Source organism: Galendromus occidentalis, unplaced genomic scaffold, assembly GCF_000255335.2.
Source record: "Galendromus occidentalis unplaced genomic scaffold, Mocc_1.1 scf7180000077515, whole genome shotgun sequence".
Classification (NCBI taxonomy): domain Eukaryota; kingdom Metazoa; phylum Arthropoda; class Arachnida; order Mesostigmata; family Phytoseiidae; genus Galendromus; species Galendromus occidentalis.
Genome location: NW_003805503.1, coordinates 1,552,472 through 1,580,067, shown reverse-complemented (window position 1 = coordinate 1,580,067; position 27,596 = coordinate 1,552,472). Strand labels below are relative to the sequence as shown.

The 27,596-nt window shown below is 51.2% G+C and overlaps 4 protein-coding genes across 4 annotated transcripts; 2 read left to right on the top strand and 2 right to left on the bottom strand.

Annotated features, from left to right (window-relative positions):
* Positions 1 to 3,272: 3,272 nt before the first annotated feature.
* On the bottom strand, positions 3,273 to 16,647 carry LOC100903236 (lysosome membrane protein 2). The gene is made up of 9 exons (XM_003747269.1): positions 16,364 to 16,647; positions 6,802 to 6,905; positions 6,125 to 6,263; positions 5,785 to 6,040; positions 5,563 to 5,683; positions 4,901 to 5,398; positions 4,579 to 4,801; positions 4,282 to 4,470; positions 3,273 to 4,088 (listed from the first exon to the last, which is right to left on the bottom strand). The coding sequence occupies exons 1-9, from the start codon at positions 16,438 to 16,440 to the stop codon at positions 3,917 to 3,919; spliced, it is 1,779 nt and encodes a 592-aa protein (XP_003747317.1). The 5' UTR covers positions 16,441 to 16,647; the 3' UTR covers positions 3,273 to 3,916.
* Positions 16,648 to 19,340: 2,693 nt separating this feature from the next.
* Sbds (SBDS ribosome maturation factor) lies at positions 19,341 to 20,394 on the top strand. The gene is made up of 2 exons (XM_003747270.2): positions 19,341 to 19,707; positions 19,817 to 20,394. The coding sequence occupies exons 1-2, from the start codon at positions 19,507 to 19,509 to the stop codon at positions 20,375 to 20,377; spliced, it is 762 nt and encodes a 253-aa protein (XP_003747318.1). The 5' UTR covers positions 19,341 to 19,506; the 3' UTR covers positions 20,378 to 20,394.
* Positions 20,395 to 20,525: 131 nt separating this feature from the next.
* JMJD6 (Bifunctional arginine demethylase and lysyl-hydroxylase PSR) lies at positions 20,526 to 22,611 on the bottom strand. Its single transcript, XM_003747268.2, has 2 exons — positions 22,469 to 22,611; positions 20,526 to 22,139 (listed from the first exon to the last, which is right to left on the bottom strand). The coding sequence occupies exons 1-2, from the start codon at positions 22,475 to 22,477 to the stop codon at positions 20,898 to 20,900; spliced, it is 1,251 nt and encodes a 416-aa protein (XP_003747316.1). The 5' UTR covers positions 22,478 to 22,611; the 3' UTR covers positions 20,526 to 20,897.
* A 1,492-nt stretch (positions 22,612 to 24,103) lies between these two features.
* Positions 24,104 to 25,943, top strand: LOC100897460 (uncharacterized). The gene is made up of 4 exons (XM_003747313.3): positions 24,104 to 24,160; positions 25,133 to 25,451; positions 25,567 to 25,666; positions 25,749 to 25,943. The coding sequence occupies exons 1-4, from the start codon at positions 24,158 to 24,160 to the stop codon at positions 25,891 to 25,893; spliced, it is 567 nt and encodes a 188-aa protein (XP_003747361.1). The 5' UTR covers positions 24,104 to 24,157; the 3' UTR covers positions 25,894 to 25,943.
* The last annotated feature ends 1,653 nt before the right edge of the window (positions 25,944 to 27,596 follow it).

Here is a 27,596-nt window from a genome sequence, read left to right as displayed (position 1 = left end):
CCGACGTGCTCGAGAATCTCAAAGCTGACAATGGTCCACACTACAGTGCGCCTGGCATCCACGAGTCATTCTCTGCTTTGGAAGGACAATGATCCGCGTGGTCAGTATCGAAGTCAATGAATAAACTTGTAGAAGACTCCTGTCGACAATCATCAAGTCGACGTAAGCGTGCCGGAGATGTCGCAATGATCTTGCGTGATCCTAATTTCCCGTGGATTGATCGAGCTTCGGAGTAGCCAGAACGATCGTCATTCCATTCCAGGAGCTCCATCGGGAGCTTGAAGGCTTCCCAACCCCCGTCAGGAGAGCGGGGTAGAGGCTCTCATCTACGGGGTGGAGGCTCTCCCTATAGGAGAATCTTCAGGGAGAAGGAAAGTCAGACGCGCTCAAGACAAGACTCGTCGACCTGCGTATGCAAGAGGGAAGCATCAAACACTGTTCCTGGATTGTTCACGCGGATTCGTTCTTCCTGTAGGAGAAGATTCGTCGATCTCGTTTTCGGATGATCCAGTTCGACAGTATACCGCTTCAGGGAACAGGCCGCAACAGGCTTGAAAGCGATGTCCTGGAACACCTTGAAGAGTCTTGAACTCGACTACGTTTACACTCGGATGACAGCCTTCATAGCTCCGAGCCGCGACAACGTCGAGTACGGAGCGGGACGCTCCGCGGTCTCGCGTGGCTTCTCAAGATTCTTTGGCTGAGATGCTCGTTCTCTCAGCTATTAATACAGCAATTATCGAACCTCACACTCCGTTATAGGCTAGAAACTAGATACCTAAAGAAAGAGAAGAGAGAGACTTTCGGGAATCGACATTCTTTACTTCGGGAAAGCTTCGGACTTTCCCTAAATCTCGGAATATCTCCCTCTAGGAGAGCCGCGATGAATCGGGTTTGGAATCAAGACCTCCGCGGCGAGCTGTGTGAATGCCACTAGGGAAATTCACGCAACATGCGTCGAGAGGGTCCAGCAGTAGTCGTCTCACAGGCGCAGCTTGTCTCGATAACGTCTCCCGATTCGGAACGGTCGTTTCCGGAGGACCGTGAGACTTTCTGATCAGAATAATTGGGAAGCGCAGAGGCGCATCATAAAGACGTTTCTTGTTTATTTGCGTGTGGGTCGCTTCTCCTCTGAGCGACCATGAAGTAGAAGCAGGTGTCGCTCAAACCACTGACGAAAAAGGTTTCGAAAGATTCAACCACACAATTCGCCGATACAACGGCTTGTTTGATAATGTCCGGGGTGAGGGAGAGCCTTGGAAAACTTCGACCCGGTCCACAACGCGGGCACTCCATCACTCCCACGAGCACCAGATAGCCTCCCCAAGCGGTCCGCTCCGCCAATCTCCTCACAGATTTTTTGTAGCACAACTCGTCGAAACAAGCGCATTCCAAGCAGCAACTACTCAGAACGATATCGAAAAGGTCTTCTTCATATCCTCCGGGGGGAAATTCGGCCGAATGATGACTCGGAGTATGTCGCGATGAATTCGCATTAGACGGCGTCTGTAGGTCGTCATTGTTCTTCGAGAGGTCGTCGGGTCCGGAGTAGAAGCATAGGCTCTGTGATCCCTTTCTGGGTCTCTGTATTATGCTCTGGGCGTGAATGTCGCATGGAACGACCGAGCAAGACTTCTTCCGGAGTCTCTCCTCAACTTGACGCGTGGGGATTTTCTCCAAGTCGCCGACGAGACTCGAGGCGACACTCCAATCCCGGCATCCTTTTTCGTGTTTCAACCATTTGTAAACTTCTTTACGGTTGGATGTGACGTACTCCGCGAAAACGATTTCATCCGCTATTCTCGCTAAGCACAACGCACTCCACACTGATGGCCCACAACCGAAATCTAAGCAGCGCAAGGGCTTGCGCAGCTTCGAAACGTCCACGGACTTGACGAAACCGGAAAGTCTGTCCAGGAATTGTTTCAGCTGAGGTCTAAGTTTCTTCTCTAGGAAGAGTGTTGGCTTGATGATCTCACCAGACGAGATGTGGTTGATTGCCATTCCTATCGAGGGCGTGTGACGTCGGGTTGCTGTTCCACGGTACACAGCCGTCTTTCCGGACCATCTCCTCTTCCCTCACCTTGGAAGCGCTGACTGGCGGCTCTGGCGGTGAGAATAGCGTCATAAACCGAAGGCTGCGCTGTGTGTTTAACGGTTTCTCTGAAACCTTAAAAAAGGGGATCGGTCCCGCTAGGTCATCGCGCACCTAGACATCGAGAACACCTAGTCGTAGGGGAGTGCTGCCTGAGACGGAAGATTCTACGCTCATGGAGATAGATCTCGCTCTGTCTTTCTTTCGACGGTCATTGACAGCGGGGCAGTTATTGGAAGAATCCGTGGCAATCGATTCCCTACAGAGGCTCCATCAGAGTCTCCTTGCCAGTCCGAGATCCATTTTTGGTAATTTCCGATGACGCTCCGGCGGCTGAAGATGGAGGAGCGCCCGAAAGACGGGCTGCGTTAAGGGGGCTTCCGGATCGTTCCGATACGTCTGTGACTTTGATGAAGAGAAAAAACTCTCTCGATACAAAAAGAGCGCGAGGTTAGGGACGAGCATGTCCTCAAGCGGCGTGACCGGCGTGACCGCTCTTTAATCAGCTACGATAGGGGCTCTCATTTTCGCCCACCAAAAGTTGAATGATCTTGGAAGCCCCGTACTGAATCCCTGAATCGGCAGCCGGCATGCCCATGCTTACGGGTTTCAATGCGAACTCCCCCGTTGAAGAAATTTTTTTGACGTCAAATCCTCGTGCGAAGGACGTTCACGGGAAACGTCACAGGCTTGGAGCCTCCGGCTGGAGAGACGCAACTCCGCACACAGGTCAGTGTTTTCTGGTCTGTGTTGTCGAGGCATGGAGTCACGGCGTTGAATCACGGCCGCGCAAGTGGAAGGAAATTGCGCACCTCATTAGCTCGGCCGTTAGTCTGAGCCAGTTGAATTATCTCGAGATACAGCGAGGATAGGCGGACGGCTGGGGTGTTGTTTGATTGGTTCCCGAATAGGCGCTCTTCAGCGCACCTAGTAGACTTCCGACTGATTGAGAATCCCGACTCTAGACGGTGAAGGCGCAAATCCTCGATTACCATGAGAGCCGGTACGATAAGGACTTTTCGGGTGACGACCCGGGATCGAGGGCAGACCTGCGTTCTCTGCAAGAAGATCGGCGAGGCAGCGAAGATCCAAGCCAATTCTCCGAAGCCCAGATGAGTCCAGAGCTCAGCGGAGCTCAGCGGGAACATTCGATCTATCCGAAAATAAAGAAGAGACATTCTTCAGCACCCTGCAGGGTTTACAGTTTATTCGAACTCTGCACTCATATCCGCAAAATCATGAGTAAACGAAATTCCAATCGCACCGCTCTGAACGTCTCCTCTTTTTCTGCTACGAGCCGAGGCGGGACTTATTTCTTGCAAGTAATATTCATGGTCTTTCTTACAGAGCAGTTTACACCATAAGGTAGGACAATCTGCGATTGCATAAATACTGCCTTTTCTACATGGAATGGTCCTCCGTTTCTCCCTTCAGAATGCCAGGTGAGCGTGTCCGCGCTCCTCTGTTTTTGATTTCTCATACGTTCTCCACGTTTGTCTGCGTGATTCCTTCCTCCCGAACCGATTTTGAGAACCTCCAGGATAACGAAAACATGGTTGAGGCGTTCTAGTGATGAGCTGCCCGCGGAATGAGGCTCGGGGGGTTTCCATCGTTCTATACGCCGTGTGAGGAATTGTCTTTATCTAGGACTAGGCACGTGCCAGTTGAGCAGAATACTCCGGTGGATGCTGGAGGGACATCTTCATAACAATGTAGCGAATGTTTGTTCATTTAAAAGTCACAACTCATATGGCAAAACCAAACCACCACAACATCATAATACTATAGCTGTCCCCATGAGGGCTGCAATGTGCGCGCAGCCTACGAAGGAACTTGCTTGGGCAAGTTAGTGCCATTCTGTGGTCGAACTGGAGAAACTTTGTATCGGACAGCTTCGTCTTGATTCTCGTAGACGTGATTCGTGTATGCCTGTTCGACCACGGGTAGCGATCTCTCGGGAACGACCTTCATCTGACGCCCGTTCCGCCAATCCCTGAAAAGAGAGGAATGAGAAATCGCCCAGCTGGCGAGACACCTCGATCGGTCCTCAGCGTCCCAATGCATTCAGAGAAATGATATAAGGGTGGAATTCGAAAAATGCGACTATTTCTTTCAACATGTGGATGTGCCTTCGGGGCAGAGATTGTTCGAGTATAGGTGATTGATCAGGCGCAGGAGATACTCACCGGTGCGCTAAGAACACGGAAATCATTCCAGTGACGATTGCCATCACCACCATAGCTACGGCTGCTTGTTTCGCATACGAAGGTAGATCACGCAACAACTTCAGCTGGAAGACGGTAGGGGGCAACGCTTCCAATTGCAACTCCTGCCAGAACAATGGAATATTGCCTTCGAAGATCCTGCCGAGGTTTCTGGAGCGAGAGAGGCGCAAGTTTAGCATTTTGTTTCGGGCTGTCGATTAGATAGCCTTCCAATGGGACATAGGTATACAGGTAGCACTCCGAGACGACCTGACTTACCCGAGTCCGAAGACACGTTCCAAGATCACCCCGACTTGGAATCGCGCTCTCACAGAGACCGTGACGCCAGTCAAGGGGTCGCTCTCTAAGTAAAACTGGTGTTTTTCTTTCTTTGGATTCATCCCAACTACGGAATCCAAGTGTTTGTCGTCGGCGTACAAGTAATGGGGGAAGGAAACGACAAGGGGAGCATCTTTCTTGCAAGGCCCAATGTCCATGACACCTGAGAAGAGGAGAATGATCATTCATCTGGATTCACTTGAAGGAGAGGCCCGCGGCTCGATTCTTTGAAGCCGTAGTCCGACGAGAGCGACGAACTCACCACTAGAGAAATTACGCGGTCCTGCGAAACACGCGTCGGTCTTCGAGTTGTCGAAGGTTTCTTTGCCCGCAACGAAACGCAGGGTAGAGAGGCCTTCGTACATGCTTTCTCTTTCATACCGTAGCGGTAAAGAGCGGCAGAGATCCGGCACGAAAACATCCACCGGCTTTTCACCACTAGCTGGCGGCCGTAAGTGACCCATGGTGCCAGTGATCTTATTGCATCGTGCGACGGGCCATGTAGTAAGCTCTTTTCTACCATTAACAACATCGACTTTGTTTATCTTGCTGCGTTCATCTTCCCCGGTGAAAATGGTCACAACGCCGTCATCTGTATTGTTCCGATCGATGAAGTAGCCAAAGTTTCCTTGGAGGTTCTGATCGACAAGAAGATTCGTGACGAATCGGAAACCGGCCCCAAGGAAAGATCCGAGTCCGGATTCCTCTTCTTTCCCTTTCTCGACAGCGCTTGCGACTAGTATCAGGAAATCCGGGTATCCTAGAAATGACGAAACAAGAAGGAATTCATTTGGATAGCTCTCAGCTCTGCTAAGGATAGAAAACATTTGCTCGAATCAACCACGCTCCGCTCAGGACATGATGCGGTCGGTTGAACCAATATTCTTGAATGAAAGAATTTCCACCATCAAACCTCCGACTCACCTTCGAAAGTCAGTTCTCCCACACGACGATAATGCATGAGGTTCTGACCCAGCCCATTTAGAGTGAACGTTGCTGTCGATTTTGCGAAACTGTTCTGGCCTTTCAATCGCTGAGCTACCGCCTGCGGAAAACGATCGTTTCGATCACATGGAGGGGACGACTCGCACAGCAAATCTGGCCCGGTTTCTTATTTCCTGGTTTGGATCCGGGGGCAGAACTTACCGCATAAGGGACGTTCACCGTGGTCACTATATCGTCGTAAGTTCCTACACTTTGATCAGGAAGGAATTCGAACCACTTGTTCTCGCGATAACTGAGTGTGTAATTCGGGTAGAAGTTGATGTCGAACTTATCCATGTGGATTTTCCACGTGTACGGGCCGATCTCGCGGAGGATCGGTTTGTCTCCGAGCATCACCTCATCTGGATTCGTTATATTGAACAGATACAATCGCATGTTCGTCCTCAGCTCGGATACTCTAGGATACGGAGAAGAGAGCGTTAGAAATGTCCGCATGGCAAGGAGCAGAAAGTTCTGAATCCAAATTTTCCAATGCGAGTACCTCCAGGCGGGAAACACAAGTCCGTTCGGGCCTAGATGCATCTGATCTCTGAGGGCGTTGTCGAAAAATTTGTCGAACTGCGTAAACAATACTGTCGCGACGCCCGTCATGACGCACGCAAGAATTAACAGGAGGATGGCTGCAATGGAAAGTGGAGTTATCATTTCCGGGAGCTCGGAGTTACGACTCTCTGTCACCACATCACGATGGATCTCCCAATGTGGGAGACGGCGCATTCTAGAGTCTATGTGCTTAATCGGACGAGATATTCCTGGAAGTGGATTGGTGGAGCTGCGTGTGCGAATGTGGTAATTTTTCCACAACAAGTGACTCATTTTCTTCACGTCATTTGAAATCTATGTCGATTCGGAGGTGGGACTTGTGCAATGGATCGGAAAGCATCAAGACCAAAACAACCTTCAGGGAAAAGGCTCTAGTTTCCGATGGACACCGGGATTTTTTTCCTCATTCTGGAGATTCTGGCTTCGTGTCTCCTGGACAGGCAAGGAATTGTTGACTTCGCATGAGATTTCCCGATCCGATATAAAGAAATTCTGTCGCAACTTTGCGAACCATGTCTCACGGACTTCCGTCAGAGGACGATGCTCAGAGCCGAAGAATGAAATACCCACATAAATAATAGTGTCCGGCTCGTGAAAGGAATGAAATATACTCACAACAAATTCTATAGCTGAAACAGCAGCATCGCGAGGATGATGTGGTACTTTCGATTTTTTCTTTCGTTTTGACATTTCGGCTCTTCGCCGTCATGGCATCATATCTGGAACGATGTAAGAAAAGTATGTTAAGAAGTATAGGTAAAAGGTATTCTCGTTCTTTTTTTCGGCTCACGCCGGCGTCACAGGCTGGAGGAAAGCTATCCCGAGTCTTGTATCCTCCATCCGGAGAGCGCCTTGAGGATCGTTCCAGTTGTCCTACTCGGCGGCTGTTTATTTCCTCTCGCGACAAGATTCCTTCGCTCAAACGTAGGAGTTGGGCGACGGAATGAATCGTCGGACACGGATTGAAAACGAACTATTTGCGGAGTTCTCGAAGAATCAGCGTCATTTGAAAAGTCTCGAGATGCGCTCCTTCACTATCCCGACGAAGGTCAGGCTTCCACCAATTGCGATGCATTAACTATCGTTGAAGCGCCCAACTACAGTCTTCCCGGAACTCAGGCCCCGTGATATTTCAATATGCTGATCCTTCGTGCCCTCACTGCTGCATGAGCCGGGCGAGCTCGGCCACCGGGATTACTCGGTTTCTAACATTATTAGATACATCATATGATTAGAATTCGTTGACACTGATTGGGAAGGCTCGGCGACAGTCCGAATCGTCAACAGCCTTAGAACAATAAGAGGGTTTATGAGAATCATTTCGAGCACCCGACAGGGTTTCCGGAGGAAGATGCGCGGGAAGTTGGCATGAGAATGTGGTTCGCTGACGTTCCACACGGGGATTTTTTCTGGGAAAAAGGAGGAAGCCCTGGAGATTGACTGACCCAGGGAGAAATCTTGACGCAAACGAGCTAAGAGGATCGAACCCGTACTGCTTCTAAGCATGCGAAGCATCCGAAACCTAGCAGATTCATTCAGACCGGGTTCACCTAGCAGATTAATTTGTTTTAGAGAATCACCGGAAACAGGAGGGCGGTAAAGACTGTGCGAGTCAATTCGAAAATATAACCATTGGACAGAGCCTCGATAACATCGATACCCGGGGAAATCTTGTCACTCGAGAAGTCGGAGGGAATAACCAGACATGACTCCGATTGACGCGGCGGCATCGTGATTTTCCCGACTCTTTATGCGACTACAATATTTCGAGCCTTCGTATTCTCTATCTCCTTGGAGTTCCCCGTACGGACTCATCGGACTTCGGGTAAGTTCTCTCAGATATTCGTCGAAAGACATTCATTATCCTTGTCTCAAGTTCAGAACAGCTGATACAGTACTGATACAGCTGATACGAGGGATTCCCGGTACTTTCCGGCCGTGCGGAAACGAATCGCATTTTTCGGCTGAGAGGTGGAAATTTCGGGAGCATGCAGCCTACATTTCCGAAACGAATACATGCTGATCTCCGGACGACTTTGAGTTGCAATGAGCTTGAGCCTATCGTGCAGCCAATCACAGGCATGGCACTGCGACTACAAATAGTTTGCACTAGAGAACAAATGCCTTCATGAATTCCCTACGCTGATGGAAACGAACAGATCAGGCTACCGGATAGAAGACGTCACAAATCGTAGATGAGCCCTGTTTTCCCCTGACCAGCGAAGCGTCTCCGAAAACACCGGGAGACGTCACCTCGCTCACCTGAGTGCTGTCACGGAAAGTCGCTGAATTCTCGGAGTTCCGCGGAGCTCAAGTCATCGACTTTCTAAACATCAAGGTTCCATGTGGCTCTCGAATAGCATGCTCATGGATGAGCGTGAGGGGGCGCTGGACTTCGTTCCAATGATTAGCTTGAGATTCTAGAAGGGATTCGCGCCGCCTCCGAATTTTTTTGGTCGCAATCATCCGATGAGGACCATGAGCCACGCCGTGTGCACAGTCCCAGGAGTCTCTGGAGTCAATCCTCAGCCAGATCCGACGCTCGATACAGAAGGAACGCTAAAAGTGCATTGACGTCAGACGCCTCTCGTCTATCGACTCGATGATTTTTCTCGTGGCGGACAGATGTCGCTCCGGAAATCGGGAGGGCTCGAAGCTCCCAAAGACGGACGATCACCCGGTGCCGGAGAGGTGTCGATTCGATGACTACGATCTCAGATCGCTATCTTACAAGTAAACATTCTTTTTTGAAAATGACAATCACCAGGTTTGACATGCTTTTCTGAAAGTTTCCGAGCCCCGGAGCAACCCCGAGTCGTTTTTCCCTGCTGTCCTGCATTTCATACCCCTTCCCTGCAGGCTCCGAAACCCGGAAAAAACACCATTTACATCGAAATCCGGGATATTTTGCTCGGATATCAATGGGAATGAGTCTTTCCGGGCTTCGGAACCTGGGGAAAAAACAATCCCATCAAAATCCGAGAAAAATATCCCGGATTTCAATGTAAATGGTGTTTTTTCCGCGTTTCGGAGCCCGCAGGAAAGGGGTATGAAATGCAGGACAGCAGGGAAAAACGACTCGGGGTTGCTCCGGGGCTCGGAAACTTTCAGAAAAGCATGTCAAACCGGGCGATTGTCATTTTCAAAGAAGAATGTTTACTTGTTAGTATTTTGAAATCTAGGTTTGGATACTGTCGTCGGATCTGCATAACCGATTCGGAAGTTCTCCAAGGGAAAGTCGAAGGGCATTTGTTCCACTCCACGGTTTTCTAATATTCAGTAATATCAGACGACCGAGTCAATATTTTCTTCTAAACAAACCAATGAAATTCGACGCCTGCACGACGCACTCCACCGGCTGGCAGTTGAGCCGTCGACTGCTGTCTACAAATCCAACGGTCAAGGATCACAAGATTGGTTGGCACATGACGATAAGATTGGTTTGCCTCCGTTTTCTCTGCATTTTCCGACGATATCTTCCCGCAGGTATTCGAGGACAGCGCCTAGCTTTGCTCCCGAGCTTCTCCCGACCCTGAATCCTTCCCATATCGTTGGAACTACTCAATGGATTCCAGATAAGGTTCCCGCTCCCAGCCCCTGCCTACGGAGCCCGACTTCCAGAATTCTTTAGTCAGCATCAAACAACTGAGCAAGCGATCCGAGCAGCCAATGATCGTGTGAGCTAGCCAGCCAGCTAGCTATAGTTTCGAGCAGTGTAAAGCGACCTTCGCGAAACATTGCACAAGGAGCTTTCGGACACCGGGTGCTTGTTGTGGCTTCAGGTGTCGCTGGTCCGCCAGCCATTCAGTTTGCCTGTCAGACTGGCACACAGGCAGTCGGTCAGACTCCCACGAAGAGAAAATGTAACACAGAGATATGCATTCACCGAATCGCGGTTCCGCTCAATTCTGAGTGACACTCTCGTTTTCTTCAGAAGATCCGGAACTTCGACCGCAACCCGCAACTCAGCGAATTCGATCATTGCCCGGGCTCGATCGCCTCCGAGAGAGATTCTCATCATTCGCCTGCTGTTAGAGCAATGTTACGCTGATTATGCAGAGCGGAATGGAGATATCGAGCGAGCAGCTCACTCCCGAAGGAGATCGAAGAGTTCAAAGGAACTCGAGTTGTTCGAAGAAAAAGAATCGAGCTCTTCCTGGTTGAACGCTTTTCGGTCTGGGATCCGTGGTTATCTCATTGAAGCCAACAGAGGCAAAGAGTTCTTGGATGGTCGTGTTTCGAGAAAGTGAAACCCGATACAGTGATAGTAAAGCCAACTCACCCATTATCTAAGGCTGCGGCTTGTTTGCTCAAGTACACGCAATCCCAAATTATTCTGTCGAAAACTCGCTTCATTCGGTCAGCCTTTCGGGACTAGGAGGCGAAGTTGGGCGCGCATTCAAACCTTCATTTCAGCCTCGGCCGACTCTTTTCACTGCTTCTTTCTTGAGAGCAGCCAGGCCGGGTAGTCAACCCAAATACGCAGTGCCCAATGTAAACATCTCCGGACAGACGAGAACCGCCGCGCGGTTACAGCGTCGCACGAATGTACGTGCGCTTCAAAAGTAATAACGCCAGAAAAAAAGGACAGTAAACTAAGCCATCTTCGTTCAAATGGAGTCATGCATGGAGCCAACACCTGGACAAATGTTTTTTTTTCTCTTCCTTCCTTGCCCCGAATTCTTATCGTTGAGGAACTTGGTGCGCCATAACTTGTGGCATCAGGCCCTCTTCGTGGATTTTCGAGTTCGGGTATAATGAGCGGAGGACGTACTGCCAAGCCCCTGACACGCGGCCAGTTCGAGTTATTCATGGGAAGCGGAAGTATTCTTACAGCAATAGATAGACGCCATACGCCGACACTGCCGCCGATCGACTCATATCTGTGCTTCGAGCGGCAGGGCTATTTCGGGTTCGACATTGACATCGAACGTCGAAAGCGAGGAGCTCAAAATCTTCTATTCGTCAGTATTTGTTGGGAGTAGAATCAAAGGGATCGAACCCTTTACGATACTTCTCCTCCCGTCACCTCGTTCTCCTTAGGATTCGGCTGTTATTTCGGGATTTGGGGTTGCGGTCTAGCTCTTGATTGATTGTCGTGAAAGAAAAAGGAAGCCGAGAAAAAAACAGGGAGTAAATAAAGAACTTGAATAGCGGGTCGGGGCTCCAGCCGTGGCTGCGTCGTTCAAATGTAGCTTTGCGAAGCTTGGTAAACCATGACGCTCCTCTCCTTTCTGCCACAATTTGGTTACGCAACTCCACGGTCGCCTGCCGCTCGTTCGCTTATTTGCGACTGACATTCACTAGAATATAGCAGTACATTCGCACTGCGCAATTTGAAACGTACGGTGTGAGGAGCACAGGCTGAACGCCGCGGTCATCGAAAGAACGCTCAAGACGTCGTCCATTCTAATTTTCGGCGTGATTTTCATGAGCGCCTGCGACCCGACCGCGCAGGAGCTTTTCCCGTCCCATCAGTCGCGCCGACCGTTGAGCGAAAGTGTTCGAAACCCAAAAACGCTTTGCTCTCGCCGGGAAAATCGCCGATCACTTCGTAGATCTATTTCGTCACCGTTGAGAATCGACGTGTGATCATTATTCATGCAACGGAAAATCGCGCGCACGTTAAGGAACAAGTTGGAAACATTACCGATTCCATTGATCCTCTAATTCGCCGCTGACGGTCTTCACCGGGGAGATCGCTAACACATGTCGCGGCATCCCGGCGCTTCGAAATCCACCGCCGCCGACGACGGTGCGATGAGCTTCTGTTCACTATGCGTCGGTATCCTTGTAAGAAGTCGATCGTCTCCTGAGCGAATCACGGAAATCAATGGTCACCGACTCGCCCCACGAATGATCTTCTTCAGGAGAGGGACACGGCATCCTCCTCCGCGCACACTGGAGCACAGAGACGCACTCGCACACACACGCAACTCAACCGGAATCTCTGTGCCAGACAACTGGAAGATTGGCACCGCTCAGCGCCGCCGTTCATACAGCGGCGGGGGCTGTGAGCACTTCGTCTTAGCCGACCAGCGGCGCAGCGTCGGCACAGCGTCAGGGGCAAGTGCTAGGGGCGAGGAGAACGTGGACCGCACGAAAAATCGGCAACCACAAGGATAGTCCGACCTCAGGGACTATTCGATGCCAACCGGAGGGCAACCCGATCCGACCGTGAAAATTCCATCCTACTACATGCTACAGCCCAGGAGCGCTGCGCTCCACGAGCGTCGAAGGACTGAAGGCTGTGCCATGGTACTCCTGATGCGCGCGGTCGCCTCGCATCGGTCCCTGGACAGAAGTTGACGATCGATTCAGCGGGTAAGACTTGAGTCTTAGCCTAACGCCGTGGACTGCGAACGCGTCAATGGAGACGGATCGACACGATTCCGGAGAGATTCATAATTATTCAACATTCACTTTCATCCGAGAAAATTACCCTCATCGAACGCGGAATTCTACCGCGCCGCCGCCGCCGCCACTGCGAGGGACGATCCACGAGCGTCGAACGAGAGTGAAACTTAATGGGACATGAGCGACATTCCGAGCTGCCAAGCTTGCGGCTATTCAGCTTCGAGCTGGCGGGGAAGATAACTCGAGACACTCGGAGGCGATCCTTTCGAACGACTTGAGAATCTGAGAAAACGACGCCTGCTTTTCAATAGCGATGAAGTAGAATAAATTGAACAAAAAAAGAACGCATCCACGTTCTGAGATTCAATTGAACATGTCAGCACTGATTGGGCGGAAGACGCTTTCGACGCGATGACAATCTCTTTGACAATTCGTTCACGCTGTCAGACGTCGACGACCCTTGTATCGCGGGTTTCGATTAAAACCTCGCGATGGCCGGATAATTTGTCTCGAGATGAAAAGTCTACGGTCGCTCTTCGCGACAAAGTCAAGGTTTTGAGAATAATAAACACAGAGTGAGAAGAAACGATAGAGCCTGAAATGCCAGCGAGAGCGGGGGGCTCTCATCCGGAACATGTCACCTTCGAAAACTTTACAAGCCGTCTTCATAAAGAACGCGCCATGCCAGCGGCGGCAGCATCGGCGACGCGACGTCGATGACATGCCCATCTAGACTCGCGCGTATGCGAGACTTCAAGGTCAGCGTTTTCTGGAGCTTTTCGGCTCGTAGAAAGGGGACGCAGCCCATTGTCCTATGGAGCAGGAGAGAAGGAGACTCCACATACTGTAGCGTCAGATGTCGCCGAATTCCAGGATTATCGTTCCGATACACTCACGCTCGAGCACACTGAAGGGAAGCCCGACGTATAAAAAGGTACACGCTAAGCGAGGACCACAGATCATCTGTTCGACTCATTCAGGAGCGTCTTCTCCCGATTCGGAAGAGGAAGCTTCATTAGGTTCGTTTCTGGAACCATGCCCGCACCGTGAGCTCGGACAGTCGCATTTGATAGTATCGTCATACGCAATAATGCCATAGGTAGTTCAATCCGCGCGCCTCTACCCGGCTCGGAGACGGAGTTCAGGTTGGCCCCCTTGCTAGCGGGCAAGCAGCGATCGGTTGACGGGCCATCCAGTCGGAAGCTCAATCTGAATAAGGCCATCCAGCCTTGGAAAGTTCGCTTACATGTACGCTCGGTTTTTGAAATAACTTCCCGCTCATTTGATGAGGAGTCCTCCCGGAACGAGTTTCGCGTAGCACCCCGTATCGGGATCAATCTCGATAAGGGTGCGTTTGCGCAAGGAACTTCTCGGTTTCGTCACATCGGTTTTGATAATAATCAGTATTTCGCAACTTCGATCGCCAACCGCTCGAAGTCATCGGCGATCGTCGGGAAAGACCACTCTTTGCGAGAATATTCCGCGCACAGACACATGTGCATATGAACAGGCTATGGACATTGGACTTTGGAAAGGCTCTTGTCCGCTATCGGGAGCCCTCGATGCGCGCATGGAGACGAGCTTGCTGAGAAACATCTAAGCAGGCTTGCACCCTAGAGCGCCTGATGGGAGCGATCCCTTCGAAGTCGGTGGAAAACTTGCATTCTGCGAAGACTATCGCGTTGATCGCAGTTAAACTCCGATCTCCCCGCATCCTTAGAGAGCGGTTATCGAGCCGCCAGAGCCAATTTTTCCCGAAAATGATCGGAATACAGATCACTTCCCTTTGTTGGTCCCACCCGGAAGACCGGGAACCGGGAGCTCGAGAAGACAGATATGTGTTGTCGCGGACCCGCGTGTCGGTCGTCAGTCTGCTAATTCCAAGGCGGCTTGGACTCACCTATCATGGAGGAAATCGGCTAAACTAATCTTGACGGATCCTGAATAACACACCCGATGCTCTCCGAGGGTCCTTCCCTCGAAAGCATCGAATCTCTGTCGGCAAAAGACGCGAAACACCTCCTGTCCCTGATGCCGCGGAGAAGATAACTTCTGAAGAACTCATTGGAAGCGTCGATGACTCCAGCCAATGGCTCCGATCAACTGGTAACCGCAATTCAACGCTTGTTCCACTCTGTTAGACCCTCCCCTTCCGTTCTATTGTGATGATTTCGCCTTCGCTCGCTTACTGTCCACTTGACTTGATTATTACAATCCAGAGTGGAGCGGCAAAGGGCCGCCGCGCTCGCATGTGCAGGTTCTAGGTTTAATTAGTTTTTCTTCCACTAGGCGATTACCGTGGCACAAGGAGGAACGCTCCTTTGAGCTTCTTGTTCCCGAAGATCGACGAATCGCTCCCGCCATACGCTCTCTCCGGAGAACAACACATGAAGAACGGCTCTGCCTGAGATATTCCGCGAATCGGCATTTTTCGATCAGGCTGACTGGGATAATTATTGAACTTCATCCCCACCAAGCTAGACGGAGGCGTCATACTTCAGTGTTCCACGAAATTCAGCTCAGCGGGACTTCGTTTCGGTACCGGAGCTCGGTGCAATTAAAAGTATCCGCAATCGCACGACTACCCGTTTGTGGATTTCTCGGCAAAGCTCACCCTACGCCTCCTAAGAGAACCACAAACTCATGGAACCAATGCGATGGAGCTGACCATAAACTTCACAACCTCGGCCTCGGTCGCAGTGACCATGGAGATGACATTGGAAATATTGAACAATGCGGTCAACGCGTATGAATGTCCGTACGATGACTCCACACCTCAGTCTTGATAGAAAATCGATGCGAATCTCAATCCGCACTCGCTCGTCAGCAGAACAACTCCATTCCAAATCATTGAATTTGTCGCTTAGCGGAAGGCAGGCCGATTGTGCAATCCCAAGCATATGTTCATAAGATTCGCCCTCATGCATGGATCTAATTAGTCATCCTTGGGAGACGAAACAGCTCGATTTGCGGTTGTTCGTGATGGGTAGGTCGGGAGAGCATCATAACAAGGTCGGGCGAGCCCGGAATGAAGACCCAAGATGTTCTTCGTGGGAGCCGACCGAGACAGCCTGAGCGCTCAAGCTGTTCTTGTGCGGGGTTCTCTCGAAATCGGAAGCCGACATCGGATATTTGTAAGAATGATCATCCATCGCAGTTGAACCTAATGAACACAATATTCGATTGTTCTATCTGAATGGGTTTATCGATTCCCCGAGACCGTTTGTTCGTTTGAATGATATTTGGTCCCTGCTTCTCATCGCTCATCCGCTTCTCCTGCTACCGATCGAGAGCCCTGGCACGGCGAAAGTCTCACGGTAATCATGCCCGAACATGAAGCGAAGAGTAAGTTCCCTGAGATGGGTCGCTACGAAAACCCACAGCTTCTCAATTAAGAGAATGCTTCTGTTCGACCGCCCCATATGACTCATGTGATCCCGGTATGCTCAGAACCTCATTGATCGAGCTGTCTCTGCTCGACTCAGCCATCGACTCAGCGCCACTACTGAAGATTTCGATGGAGAGACACATTTTCCATGGGAGAGTTTTAAGTCAAAGATCCGGTATCGGAGGCAGAAGATAGCTCTGTTGCTTACCTGCCGTTGGATATCGACCTTTCGAACGGCAATGAACCCGATCAGAGAAGGATTCATCAAGATCGGACTATGTGGTAGGAGCCCATGCATGTCGGGTGGAAGAGAATTTGCATCCGATTTTGTTTTGGATGGCTGAACCGGAGGAGAAGGAGCTGAATGTCTCGCAGAATTGGACTTCTCGCGCCGTATCGAGTGGCTCTCCTTGGAGCTCACTCCCAACTCACCGTTTTCCCACGGAGCCCATACAGTCCCGACAGAATTTTGATGCACCTTCGGTGAGCTGCCAGAAGGAGTCCGCCATAGCTTGCAGTGGAGGATTTCTGCACCGATCACTTTGTTCCTAATTTTAAGGCAGCACTGAAGTCAGAGCACAACACGCGACTCGAAGATGTTCATCGATGGCGTCCAAGTGAGCAGCTGAGTGAAGATCTCCATCGGGCGTCTCAGCGACGATTGGACCGAAAGAAGACAGAACCAAAACAGTGCTGTACCGCGGGTCGCCCGCGTATTTCGAGGAGGTTCCTGGTGACCATGCGCTCGATGGGGTCGCGCCCCCTGGCGACGAGAGAAACAACTGGGGTGCTTCGAGAGAGCTGTTCTCTCGAGATTAGACTTCGAGAGCAGAGAATGATGGAGTTGATCTCAGGACCGATCACGGAGAAGTGTGCGTTCGGCGCTATCGATGAGGGCCATTCCCGAAGATTTCATGGAGCACTGATAATGACGTGAAAAGCGTCTACGATTCGTGACTGATTGCTGGCTGCTATCGGAGAGATTTGAAGGGAAACTGCGAATTGAAAGTGAAGATCCCTCGCGACGGAAGCTTACAACAGCAATCGCTTCCTTGGAATGCGAGCGCGTAAGCCAAGAGAGGGAACATAGAAAGAGTCGATGAAATTCGAGCCTCTTTTTCGTCGAATCCGAAGACTTGGCAGGATGAGTCGATTGGGGAATTCGTCTGTTACAATCAGACGCACAATGGAGTTGACAAAGAGACCCGCGTACCGATGAGCCGGCGGATCAATTTAGAATTCCGAGAAGGGCTCAGGGATTCGATGGCTTATCCGATCCCATCTCAATGCCTCGTCGCGACAACAAGATCGAGACCAAAGAGAAGAGGATGAAAGAGCTCAGAGAGAATTTCGATTTTTCCGCTATACGAACACCGCGGGCGGAAAGCGAGAGTTCTCGTGGAAAATCATGCACGTGTCGCGCTCAGAATAGTGTATATTATCTATTTTGTCAGAATTTTCCAGATTCGGCACGGACATCCGAATGGATGTTCCCTACGGGGAAAAGCTTGGCCGGCTCCTATGCCGTCCTCGCTGCGTGCCCCGTCCGACGCGGCATCGTCAGGCAAAACTAGGAGGTTCCGGAGTGCAATCGGGAGAATTTGATCGAGAAATCAGAAGGGTGGTTAACGACTGTGGTGTCTTACCGCTGATTGAGGTGTCGAAACTCCGCCGATTTCGGAGAATCGTGTACACGTCAATTGTGTCTCTCTCAGCTGATATCATCAGGGATGATTGTAAGGGCCTCATTCTTGAAAACCCCCGTCACAATTCCAAGCATATCTTTGAAGCTCCCGCCTCTCACTCTGAAGAGGAGGCGAGTTCGGAGCGACCGTCGCAGGAGGCTTCTCCTTGCTTCGGATCCTGGACGCTGACCTTCCCGTCGGTCGGTCCGGTGCTTCCGTTTGACGAGATGCTCCTCGTGGAGACTCTAAGTGGGGATTCGCGGGGAGAAGCGACCGCCAGAGGAGCAAGTACCCTCGTCGAGATAAGGTTCCACGAGGTGATGACTGGTACGCGTTCCAATGACCTGCTCTATTCTAATCCTTGTGAGCAGAATTTACGGTATGGAGCATTCAATGCTATGCCGCTCCGGCCAGTCGGCGTAACGTCAACTCACGGAGTGAAGTCACGATGTGGAGCAGCGCGGTGTTTCCTCGCATCGTTTACCGCGTTTTCTTGCATCCAGTTCCCGGGGAAAAATCAACTCCATTCTGCTCATTCTCGTCCCAAAGACCCCAAGAATTTCTCGGTTTCTGGAGAGAACTCGATCCTGCGACAGGATGCCTCCGCCGTCATCATCGGCCTGTGATGAATGAAGCTCCTGAGCGAAGTCTGCCCGCGCACAGAATCGAGAGCGTGAGTCGATCTATGAAGTGGAATATGCTGGAGGGTATCGCGGACCACTGTTATCGCATATAGATTGACGCCCCGCTCTCCGGGACACTGTAGGCCACTCCTGTAGACCGACGTCCCGCGTTTTTCATTGTTGTGCTTCCTTTGCTGATCCGATGTCGTACATACAAAGTTCGAGACTCAGAAGAATCGCAATGGTCAGAACCTCCGACTATGAATTCATTTCTTGAAGAGCGCTCCGAATAGGAACCTCCTCTTCTCGTTCCACGTTTGCCGATTTCGCGCCTCTCCCTGCCTCCGAGAGATCCGACCTCGCCCTTCGGAGTGGCTGTTTGCTGCCACGTCGTGAAGACTTTCCGCTTCACTGATCTGACAATGAGCCTCCGATGACATCTTCCCTCGGACTCGGAAATCAGCGTTAGGTATGCTCCATCGATCCCAAGCAGGTACGATAGATGAGCCTCTAGCGTTGACGGTGACGCATCCATCGAAGCAGACCGCTCGGCAGCTGGATCGATCAAGGTTGGCATCAGGATGACGAAATTCCACAGGCACTCCACGGGCAAGGTGAATACGATTCCTTGTTGCGTCTCGCCTGTGACTGGTAAAGAATCGGACTGGGGGATCGCGTCAGGAGTCAGGACCCGAGGCTGACAAAGCGGCCCCAGGATATCTAGCACTGAAATTCCGGAACTAGGGCAACTCATCCGGAATCTTATCCGGCACCTCCTACGACCTCCGGGGTTGCCTCCTCTGGATGCCGCGAGAACTTTCGCGAAAGTTCACTGGACCCGCCAGGCACAGATGACGTATCACGTCCAAATGACCAGTCATGTCTCTGACACCATCTGCTTTTTTTTTCTTTCGATTTCCGCGGCTGAGCTCAGGGATACGAATATCCTTCTCAGACCGATGGGTACTGGCAAATCTGGCTCCAGGGAGCTTCTGGGTTAATTTCACCCCTTCCCCGCGAGGTGTTGGCGAAGAAATGGGAATGTCGCTCGTCCCGCCTACTCCAGGCAGAGATCATCGTCAGAGCTGAATATGATCACTCGTCTGCAACCAGCTCGCTCGCGAGGGAGTCCACACTTGCGATCAGGAATTCTACTATCTCGGATCGAAACGGCCTGAAGGAGACACTGAAGTTTCTGCCGAGTCCTGACTCTGGTGATTGAATGTTTGGCGTTCCCTATTCTCCTTAATACTCCAGAGTAGCGAGGATGTCAAAATCCAAGATCTTCACTCCCACGAATCAAATTCGACTCACGAATGTCGCCATCGTGCGAATGAAGAAATGCGGTACTCGATTCGAGATTGCCTGTTACAAGAACAAGGTTGTGTCGTGGAGGAACAAGGTCGAGCGGAATCTGGACGAAGTCCTGCAGATGCAAGTTGTCTACACGAACGTATCGAAGGGTCAGGTGAGACGATCAGCTGATTCGACATGAAACCTCGCGATTGGAGGCTTGGAGACCTGAGCTAAGGAAAATTCCGAGGATTTGACGAATACGATCTGTTTTATTCACTAAGGTCGCGAAGAAGGAGGATCTTGTCAAATGTTTCGGCACCGACGATCAGACAAAGATCTGCGAGGAAATTCTAAGCAAGGGCGAGCTTCAGATTTCTGAGAAGGAACGTCACACACAGCTGGAATCAACATTCAAAGACATCGCGAACATAGTGGCCGACAAGACCGTTAATCCCGAGACCAAACGGCCGTATCCTGTTTCGATCATTGAGAAATCCATGAAAGACATACATTTTTCCGTCAAGCCGAACAGAACGGCTAAACAGCAAGCCCTCGAAGTCATCCGCGCTCTGGAAGATACGATCGACCTACAACGAACCCAGATGACCCTTCACATCGTAGTCGCCAATGGAAAAGCACACAAAGACCGTCTGAGGGACCTCGTAACCGAGGTTGTGGAAGAAAAGATCTCCGAGCGAGGAGACCTAGAAATGACGTTCCTCACAGACCCGGGAAATTTCCGTGCACTTGATGACCTCATCAATAAAGAGACCAAGGGCAAAGGTTCCCTGGAAGTTGTAAGTCTGAACGAAGTCGCTGACGATGACGAGGTGATTGAATAAAACTCTGATTTCTCCCTGGGAATTGCTGTTTTTCCCCTGGAGACATGTTACCTTTTGCCCTCCTGGAGAGGGGTTCCCTGCATTCCGAACATTGCTCACGGAATGTTCGGATCAGACTACGGGAATAAGCAGACTCGATGGATCTCGTGGAATAACTTTATTCCTCGCTTAAAAATACATCTCTGCAAACCGCTCCCGACTGCGGGGGAACGCGCACACACTTGGTATGATTTGGTTTCACGCAATAGTCTTCGAAACATGCATCCGAACAGCAATCACGTACGGGCGCTCGTTCTCTCCTTGCATCCTTCTTGCACTTTGATATAATATACACAACTTAACATTTACATTTAGGCGGCATTAGCGCGACCGGTCGGAAAGAAGAATCCGCACTGGCTCTCTGTCATGAAACAGACACACTCCACAAATCATACGCGTCTTACGTGCTCAGTGAAACTGAATTATTATTGTAGGCAGCCCTGACAGCCCGTGGCCCCAGGCCTGATAGCGATTGCCACCGTCACGTCTGAATCTCAGTCCGCTTATTTATCACACACTCGGCTTCGTCAGTGCTCCGCTTCCGTTTCTTCAGGGACCTCCTAACTTCGAGTAGAGATTCTTTGCCAGAATCGGATGAGCAACTCGAGCAACAGCTTTCGTCTTCGTCCTCGCTACTGCTCGACGAAGTGTCTCCTCCAGAGGAATCCGAGGCAACCCCACAATCCTCGTTGACATTGATGCCTTCGGCGAGATCCGCCAACTCTGGTTTGAGCATGCGCAATTGAGCGAGCCATTTTTGGCTCAGTTTTGGCCGACCCCTCACGGTTTTGTGCCAAACTATCGGGAAGTTGGTCACAGAGCAGAAGTTCTGCGTGACGGCGATCGTAGTATCCAGGTTCAACACAACGTGCCACCAGCCACCGGGAACGAAAACCGTTTCACCGGGCCCTTGGATTATCTCCAGGGGTTTGAACTCTTCCGGCCACTCGGGTCTCTTGGTTTTCGGATAAATTATATCGAACCAAGCAACGGCCTCGTCGTTCTGTCTCCCACCTTCTTCGGGCCTCAATTTTATGAGCTCTCTCGGTGTATTCGTCGGGAAGAGACACCATCGTTTATGACCCATTATCAGCGCATTCCAAGCAGAAGTTCCGAGCGGATCGATGTGAATGCCAGTTCCGGATCTGGCGGTCCCCATGATGAACCATCGATAGGGGGGACGACTTTTCCCCGCGAACTGGAACAGATCGTCACGGAAGTAGATCGGAACCTCGTAATCGTCCAGGAGCTTTCTCTTGCGCCGATGTTCTCCGAAATGTCCATCGAATATATATAGGGGACTATCGTCTAGATTTTTGTTCATGTAGTGCACGAAGTACTTCATCTTCAATTTGACGCTGTATCCGTCGTCGTCAACTCCGCACTTGAATTTCTGGTTTCGGTATTTCCGATCCAACCGTTTCTCGGTCCATTTGTACTGGGCCCTCCAATTGTCAGTGCAGCCCCGAACAACTACCGGCCTGTAGGGTTTCTCGAAGTCTTCGATGAATCTTTGCGTGGAATAGTCGTTCACATGGATCCTGGGACAGTTGTCGACGACTAATCGAGGATCCACAAGATCGGTTCTATGGGCGTAGCCTAGTTTCTCCCAATAGTCCTCGGAGTCTTCGGTCTTTGCCGCCAATTCCGGTCGAGCTTTCAATTTCACTTCTGCAACTTTTCTCATGGCCCGTCTCGCGAGACGTCCACCATCCGGATCTCTCTGAAAATCCAAACAGATGATCAAATATCGTCCATCGTCGAAGTTGGGGCGCAGGAATACGTTCCACTCACACTGAGGAGCGTTTCGGAAATCCTCAATACTCGAGGAGCGTATTTCTTTCAACTCGCTCCGCGGAAGCAGAAGATCACTGAATTCCTCGGAAGCTAGCTTGGCCCCGTTATAGTGTCCTCGTGCGAAGATTGTGCTCGGAGACGAGGACGAGCATCCGGCGGAACCGGAGAGACATCGAATGACATCGTCATTGAGCCGCTGTGGGCATTCGATATTACGATTACGATAAAGTATACCGAGCGATTTTCAAGACTCACCTCCGGCATCTTCGATTCAACCGAATGAGCTTAGCCAACGCACGTCGGTGATTCGACTCCGAGCTTGCAGATTGTCCCGACGATTCGCGGCCGTGTTGAGTTCCGCACCTCCGACAGGCGACGACGAACACAAAGATGGTTGTGTCTGTTATTGTTTTGCAGAAGCCAGCGGGAAGAGCGGCGGGTGACCGCGCCGATCACTCGCACTCAGCTTCGCAGGCGCTTATTGGGAGATGAATGGTATAGGAGGAAGATTTCCCGATCAGTCCATCCGCACGGAGGATTTTGGGGGGACGAATAACTCATGATACGGCAACGGAGTGCAACGTCGCTCTCCGGTGCATTGTAGCAGACGATTCCCCGAAGGATTGCTCAGATGCTTGGTGATGATCTTTGCTCAGACAGCACTGTTGGCTCTTCGGGAAGCGATCGGTAGGCTGACTGCGTCAACACTCGGTATTCAGGCTGAAGACATATTTCACAGAGCTTAATTCTCCGAGAAGAATGCGGAATTGAACTCGACTGAATACTAGAGTTGTATCAGGAAACGGGGGTGGGGCCGTAAGCGAGCCATCCGGTGGGAGACCAGGTGGCAAGAGGAGTCGACATTTGGTATTCTGGTATAGAGAGACACATGAACTCCCAGTCCTGAGGGTAGAGAAGCTCGAGTCGTTCGGCATAGAAGGGGTAAATAGAAGGGTGACTCCGGAGAGCGCGTCCGTACAGAATGGGCGAGTTGAGGCCGGCGATCTCGCTACCGCACAAGATACTGGGAGCCAGGAACGCCTGATGTAGGAAAGTGATGTTCCGGCTTGTCAGCCCCTTTCTCTACACGAAGAGTGAGTAAACTCTATCAAACGATTCTTCGGCGAAGAGAACGTCCCCGCGGACAGTTTTGCCGCTCAAATCCCAACATGGGGAAATGCACCGAGCTGTCGTCGGTACATTTTAAGTCCAGAACTCAGCCGCGCAGAAACACGCCCGGCTGGCGGTCCGCTGCTTCCCCCCACAACTCCCTCCCAGTCCGGGAGCGAAGTTATCCGGTGAAGGCCTATCCAGTACGAAAATCCCCTCAATCGCTGACTGGAAGTGTTCTCTCGAGTAGCATCTCATGCACAACGAATGATCGACCTTGAATCGAATAAGATCCTTTTCTGATGTCGAGAGTGTGTTCGTATATCCCTTCCAGTCCGGGAGCGAAGTTATCCGGTGAAGGCCTATCCAGTACGAAAATCCCCTCAATCGCTGACTGGAAGTGTTCTCTCGAGGAGCATCTCATGCGTAACGAATGATCGACCTTGAATCGAATAAGATCCTTTTCTGATGTCGAGAGTGTGTTCGTATATCCCATCCAGACACCTGAAATGGCGATTTTTCCACCACGAGCGGCGGACCGCCAAGAGGCTCAAGACTAAAGATACGTCATTGCGCGTCATGAGATGCGAACTTGAGGAACCGACGTGGTGAACGCCAGGAATGCGTCGACGTTACCATCGGGGCGACATTGTAGCCCTGGAGGAGGAGCAGAAAGATACGGATAGCTCGGGAAGGTGTAGCTCTTTCATTCTCGACGCGCAATGCTCCTTTCCCGAAGCTTGGGGCTAGAGCTGATCGCTTGGTGCAGTGCTCGGCGCAGAAAGTTTAGCGCGCTTGTGTCAGACGTCCACACGGTGGACAAGGGAGGCTGCCATGGTAAGATCTGGATCCGCCTAAATATTGATAGATGTGAGGGTAGGCTCCGGAGCTCTCGTGGAACCCTTCTCAAGCCGCTACCGCACGAGGTAAATAAGTGGACGGCGGAAGTCCGTGTTGACGAATCAGAGCTGTGCTCTCCGTGCTCCGTCTTAGAGGAGACTCCTAGTATGTGGGAGACCCCCGTGCAATGAGTTCGCGTCATCGAGGGAGACTTCGGTCCCGCTGCGACAACCATGAGCTACCGATGGAACTCTTTACATCCCTCTTCATGCGCCTGGTCTCGCTATGAAGTCGTCCGATGGTAGATCGAGAATCGATTCAAGACGATTCCTGTTCCTATTTCCCCTACTATTCTGGCTAACACTAGAGCCACCAGCGCCGCCTAACCGACTGACTTCGACACCTAGTAAGCGCCATCCAAAATTGGTGGAAGGCCTTCGAATTACTTTCGATCGACTCTTTTTCTGAGACCTACATATGGATCTGCTCGCCGTTAGTATTTCTCAATCGTTTCATTTCACCAGTTTTGTAGCTCGTGGTTTGATATACATCAGCGTTTTCGGCACGCTAACCATCGATCCCATTGGTGTGAATGTCATTAAGATTTAATGACAGTTTTACGGTGTCTATCGCCGCAGATATTGCCGCCCATGAGGAGCTGCAGGCTAAACAGAACGTCGGATTGCGGCTATTGCTGGACGTATCGACGATTCGCGACGTGCGTCAATACGGCTTCATACGCCTCAGCACAGAGAACGAGCGCTGAAGTTTCCATTCTGATGTGAGGAGGGAACTCCTCTTCTGTCGGACGCGTGATATAGTTTCCCGAGTGTTGAATCATTAGATCTTGATTGAATATATCCCCCAGAGCGTTGCACCCACGTATGGACGGAGGAACTTGGGATCCAATTCCGAGTTTGTAGAAACATTGCTATAAGTGCGTCAGGTTGAGCAAGGACTGTCTTTCAGCGCGTCTTTCACATCATCATCGTCGTGAGCCTGGCAATCTGTTTGGGTACGGTCAACGCTCAGCGGAAGTCGAGCAAGAAAACGACGGTCGCCCCGGCGTATGACGACTACGACGACTACGACGCCGCCACTGAGGAGGATCCATCTACGAAAAACGCGTCTGTCGAGGGTCCGTCGACCACGCCCGGCCCAGTAGGAGAAGAGGCTCCCGCTAAGGGTCTGTTCTCCAAAAATCATTTTAAGGTTCGAAGTCGTCCGTCCCCCCATCCTGCTGTGAAAACGAAACCCACACTACCGAGCTTCATCAAACATCCCGCAAGTGAGTCCGACTGAGCTTTTGAGGGCTGGGATTTATGCAATCGAATGTGATTCTTCGATTCTCCCCTAACTAAGAAGGTGATGTCTCGAAATGTTCTGAACACTTCCCATCTCAGATATCGCGGACCTCGGCCATGAACATCCACCCGAGATAAAGGCCACGGAGCCACCATTACCGCGGCCGAAAGCCACCTCTCCGAAGCCCCACAGATTCAGGTCGGTGATGTCCTAGGGAAGCTTCCAACGCCTCCCCGAGCCGCAGTGAATCAAAATTATCGAACTCGACCTTATCTTTCAGTGCGACTCTCCACCGGAAAAAAGCGCCCCCCAAAGAGCAACCAAAAGAAGATTACGAATATGAAGACGCGAACGAAGACGTTTCAAAACCAAAGCCCACTCCTTCGACCATCTCCAGACCCGTCCGCCCCCGAACTCGGCAGTGAAGCTCAAGAGGCTGCGAATTATCTGAATACAAAACAATAAACTCCTCAAAGATAATTTTCAGACGCATTCTCTCTCGCTCGTTTCTCACCATTCAGCCAGGGAGAGCATTGATTTCCGAACGGTGCGGTTTACCCGGTCTTGAGCTCGAGAACTCGTAGGAGTCAAACCTGGGCTTGTCCCCAGAGCCCTGAGCTGATCGAGAGAGAGCAAATTTTGGAAGAGAGCCGCCGACCTCATAGGGACGACGGCTCACTCCCCGATTTGGTTCTCGACGCACGACTTGCAGGGGTTCACGATGGGAAGTAATATTGGCCTTTTCATCTCACCATATGACACGTCCACTGTTGATGACGGAAATGGACTCATGCCGAATACCGAGGCATCGAATTGAAGGTGGCTCCGATGCGACTCCTTCCAAGAACGAGAACTTCCGGAGTCATGAACGGGCTTTTTGTATACGTTCGATGGATGGAACTTTCAAGCGAAGAGCTCCCGTCCTTCCCGAGGAGGCCGTTCAGATGCAGTTCGCGATGTTGAAGGACAGGATCACAATCAGGCAGCAGGCGGTTATCGAGGAAATGTTCGGTACTCCCCAAGGTCAATCATCCCGATCGCTCTGCGTCGCGGAACGAGCGAAGCGGCGACTCGAGGCGGAAATGTCTCTCTAAAATGTCGCTCATTAACCCATTGATAGGATTCGGGCTCAAGGTGGCCCCGATTTCTAGAATCTGATAGTGAGGGGTGTGGCGATCCATAGTCAAGCGATCGATTTGGCTGTCGAAAGAATCTCCCGAAGATCCCCCACAAGCAGAAGCGTCAGAAACTCTCTTTATGGACTCGAGCCAGCTGCACTCGAGCTACTGGATGCGCCAGACGCCGATCGTGCAGCGAAAGCTCCCGTTGTTTCAATCAGAGCTGCAAGTCAGGAGCGTGTAAGGAAAGCTGGCAAGCAAAAACTAGCCGAGAGGGGCTCATGTCTCCAGTTTCGGACTGGATTCCGCGGAATCATTCTGTTCTCCTCCCGGATAGGGATGGGCTGGGATCGCTCCATTCTTATCCCACTTGACGCTTGATGCAAAAATGCTGGCCGCAGACTGTTCCGCCTGTCGAGATAGGAATACTTCATTGCAGCCGATTCGGCGCTTCTGGTATTCTTCGCGAAGCTCGCATGCGTGACGACTGATGCTGCGCTTCGAATCCCCCGAATTAACCGCATTGGTTCCGTTTATATAGATCAGCCCCGCAAGGTGATACGGTCCCTTAAGTCAGCTGGTTCGGGTTGATCGATAACGAAATGGTATAGAGAATGATGATTGCTCGCGCCACTCCCAACTCCCCTGGGTACCGAGAAATTTTCGGGGTGTCGAGCTTAGTCTCCTTCAATAACGAATCTGCCTGGAGACCCCTTAGCAGCGCTGTCATTCCTGGTTTCTCCTCAACTGAAATCGAGGAGATGACGCCGCAGATCCCGAAGAGCACCGTGGGCACCAAGATCATCTCAACAAGTTCTCGGCCACACAACGGGCTTCGGATGCCTGCTCGCGCAGAGATCGACAACGGAGAGCTCTCGTTGGACGATGATCTGGGTCAAGTTGGATGCCCCCTACCCCCCGGAATGACCCCCTGCAGGCGCGTATACAGAATTTTTTTGGGGGACCCCTATGACTGCGGCCCCGAAAACTCGGGAATCGGTTCCAGACGG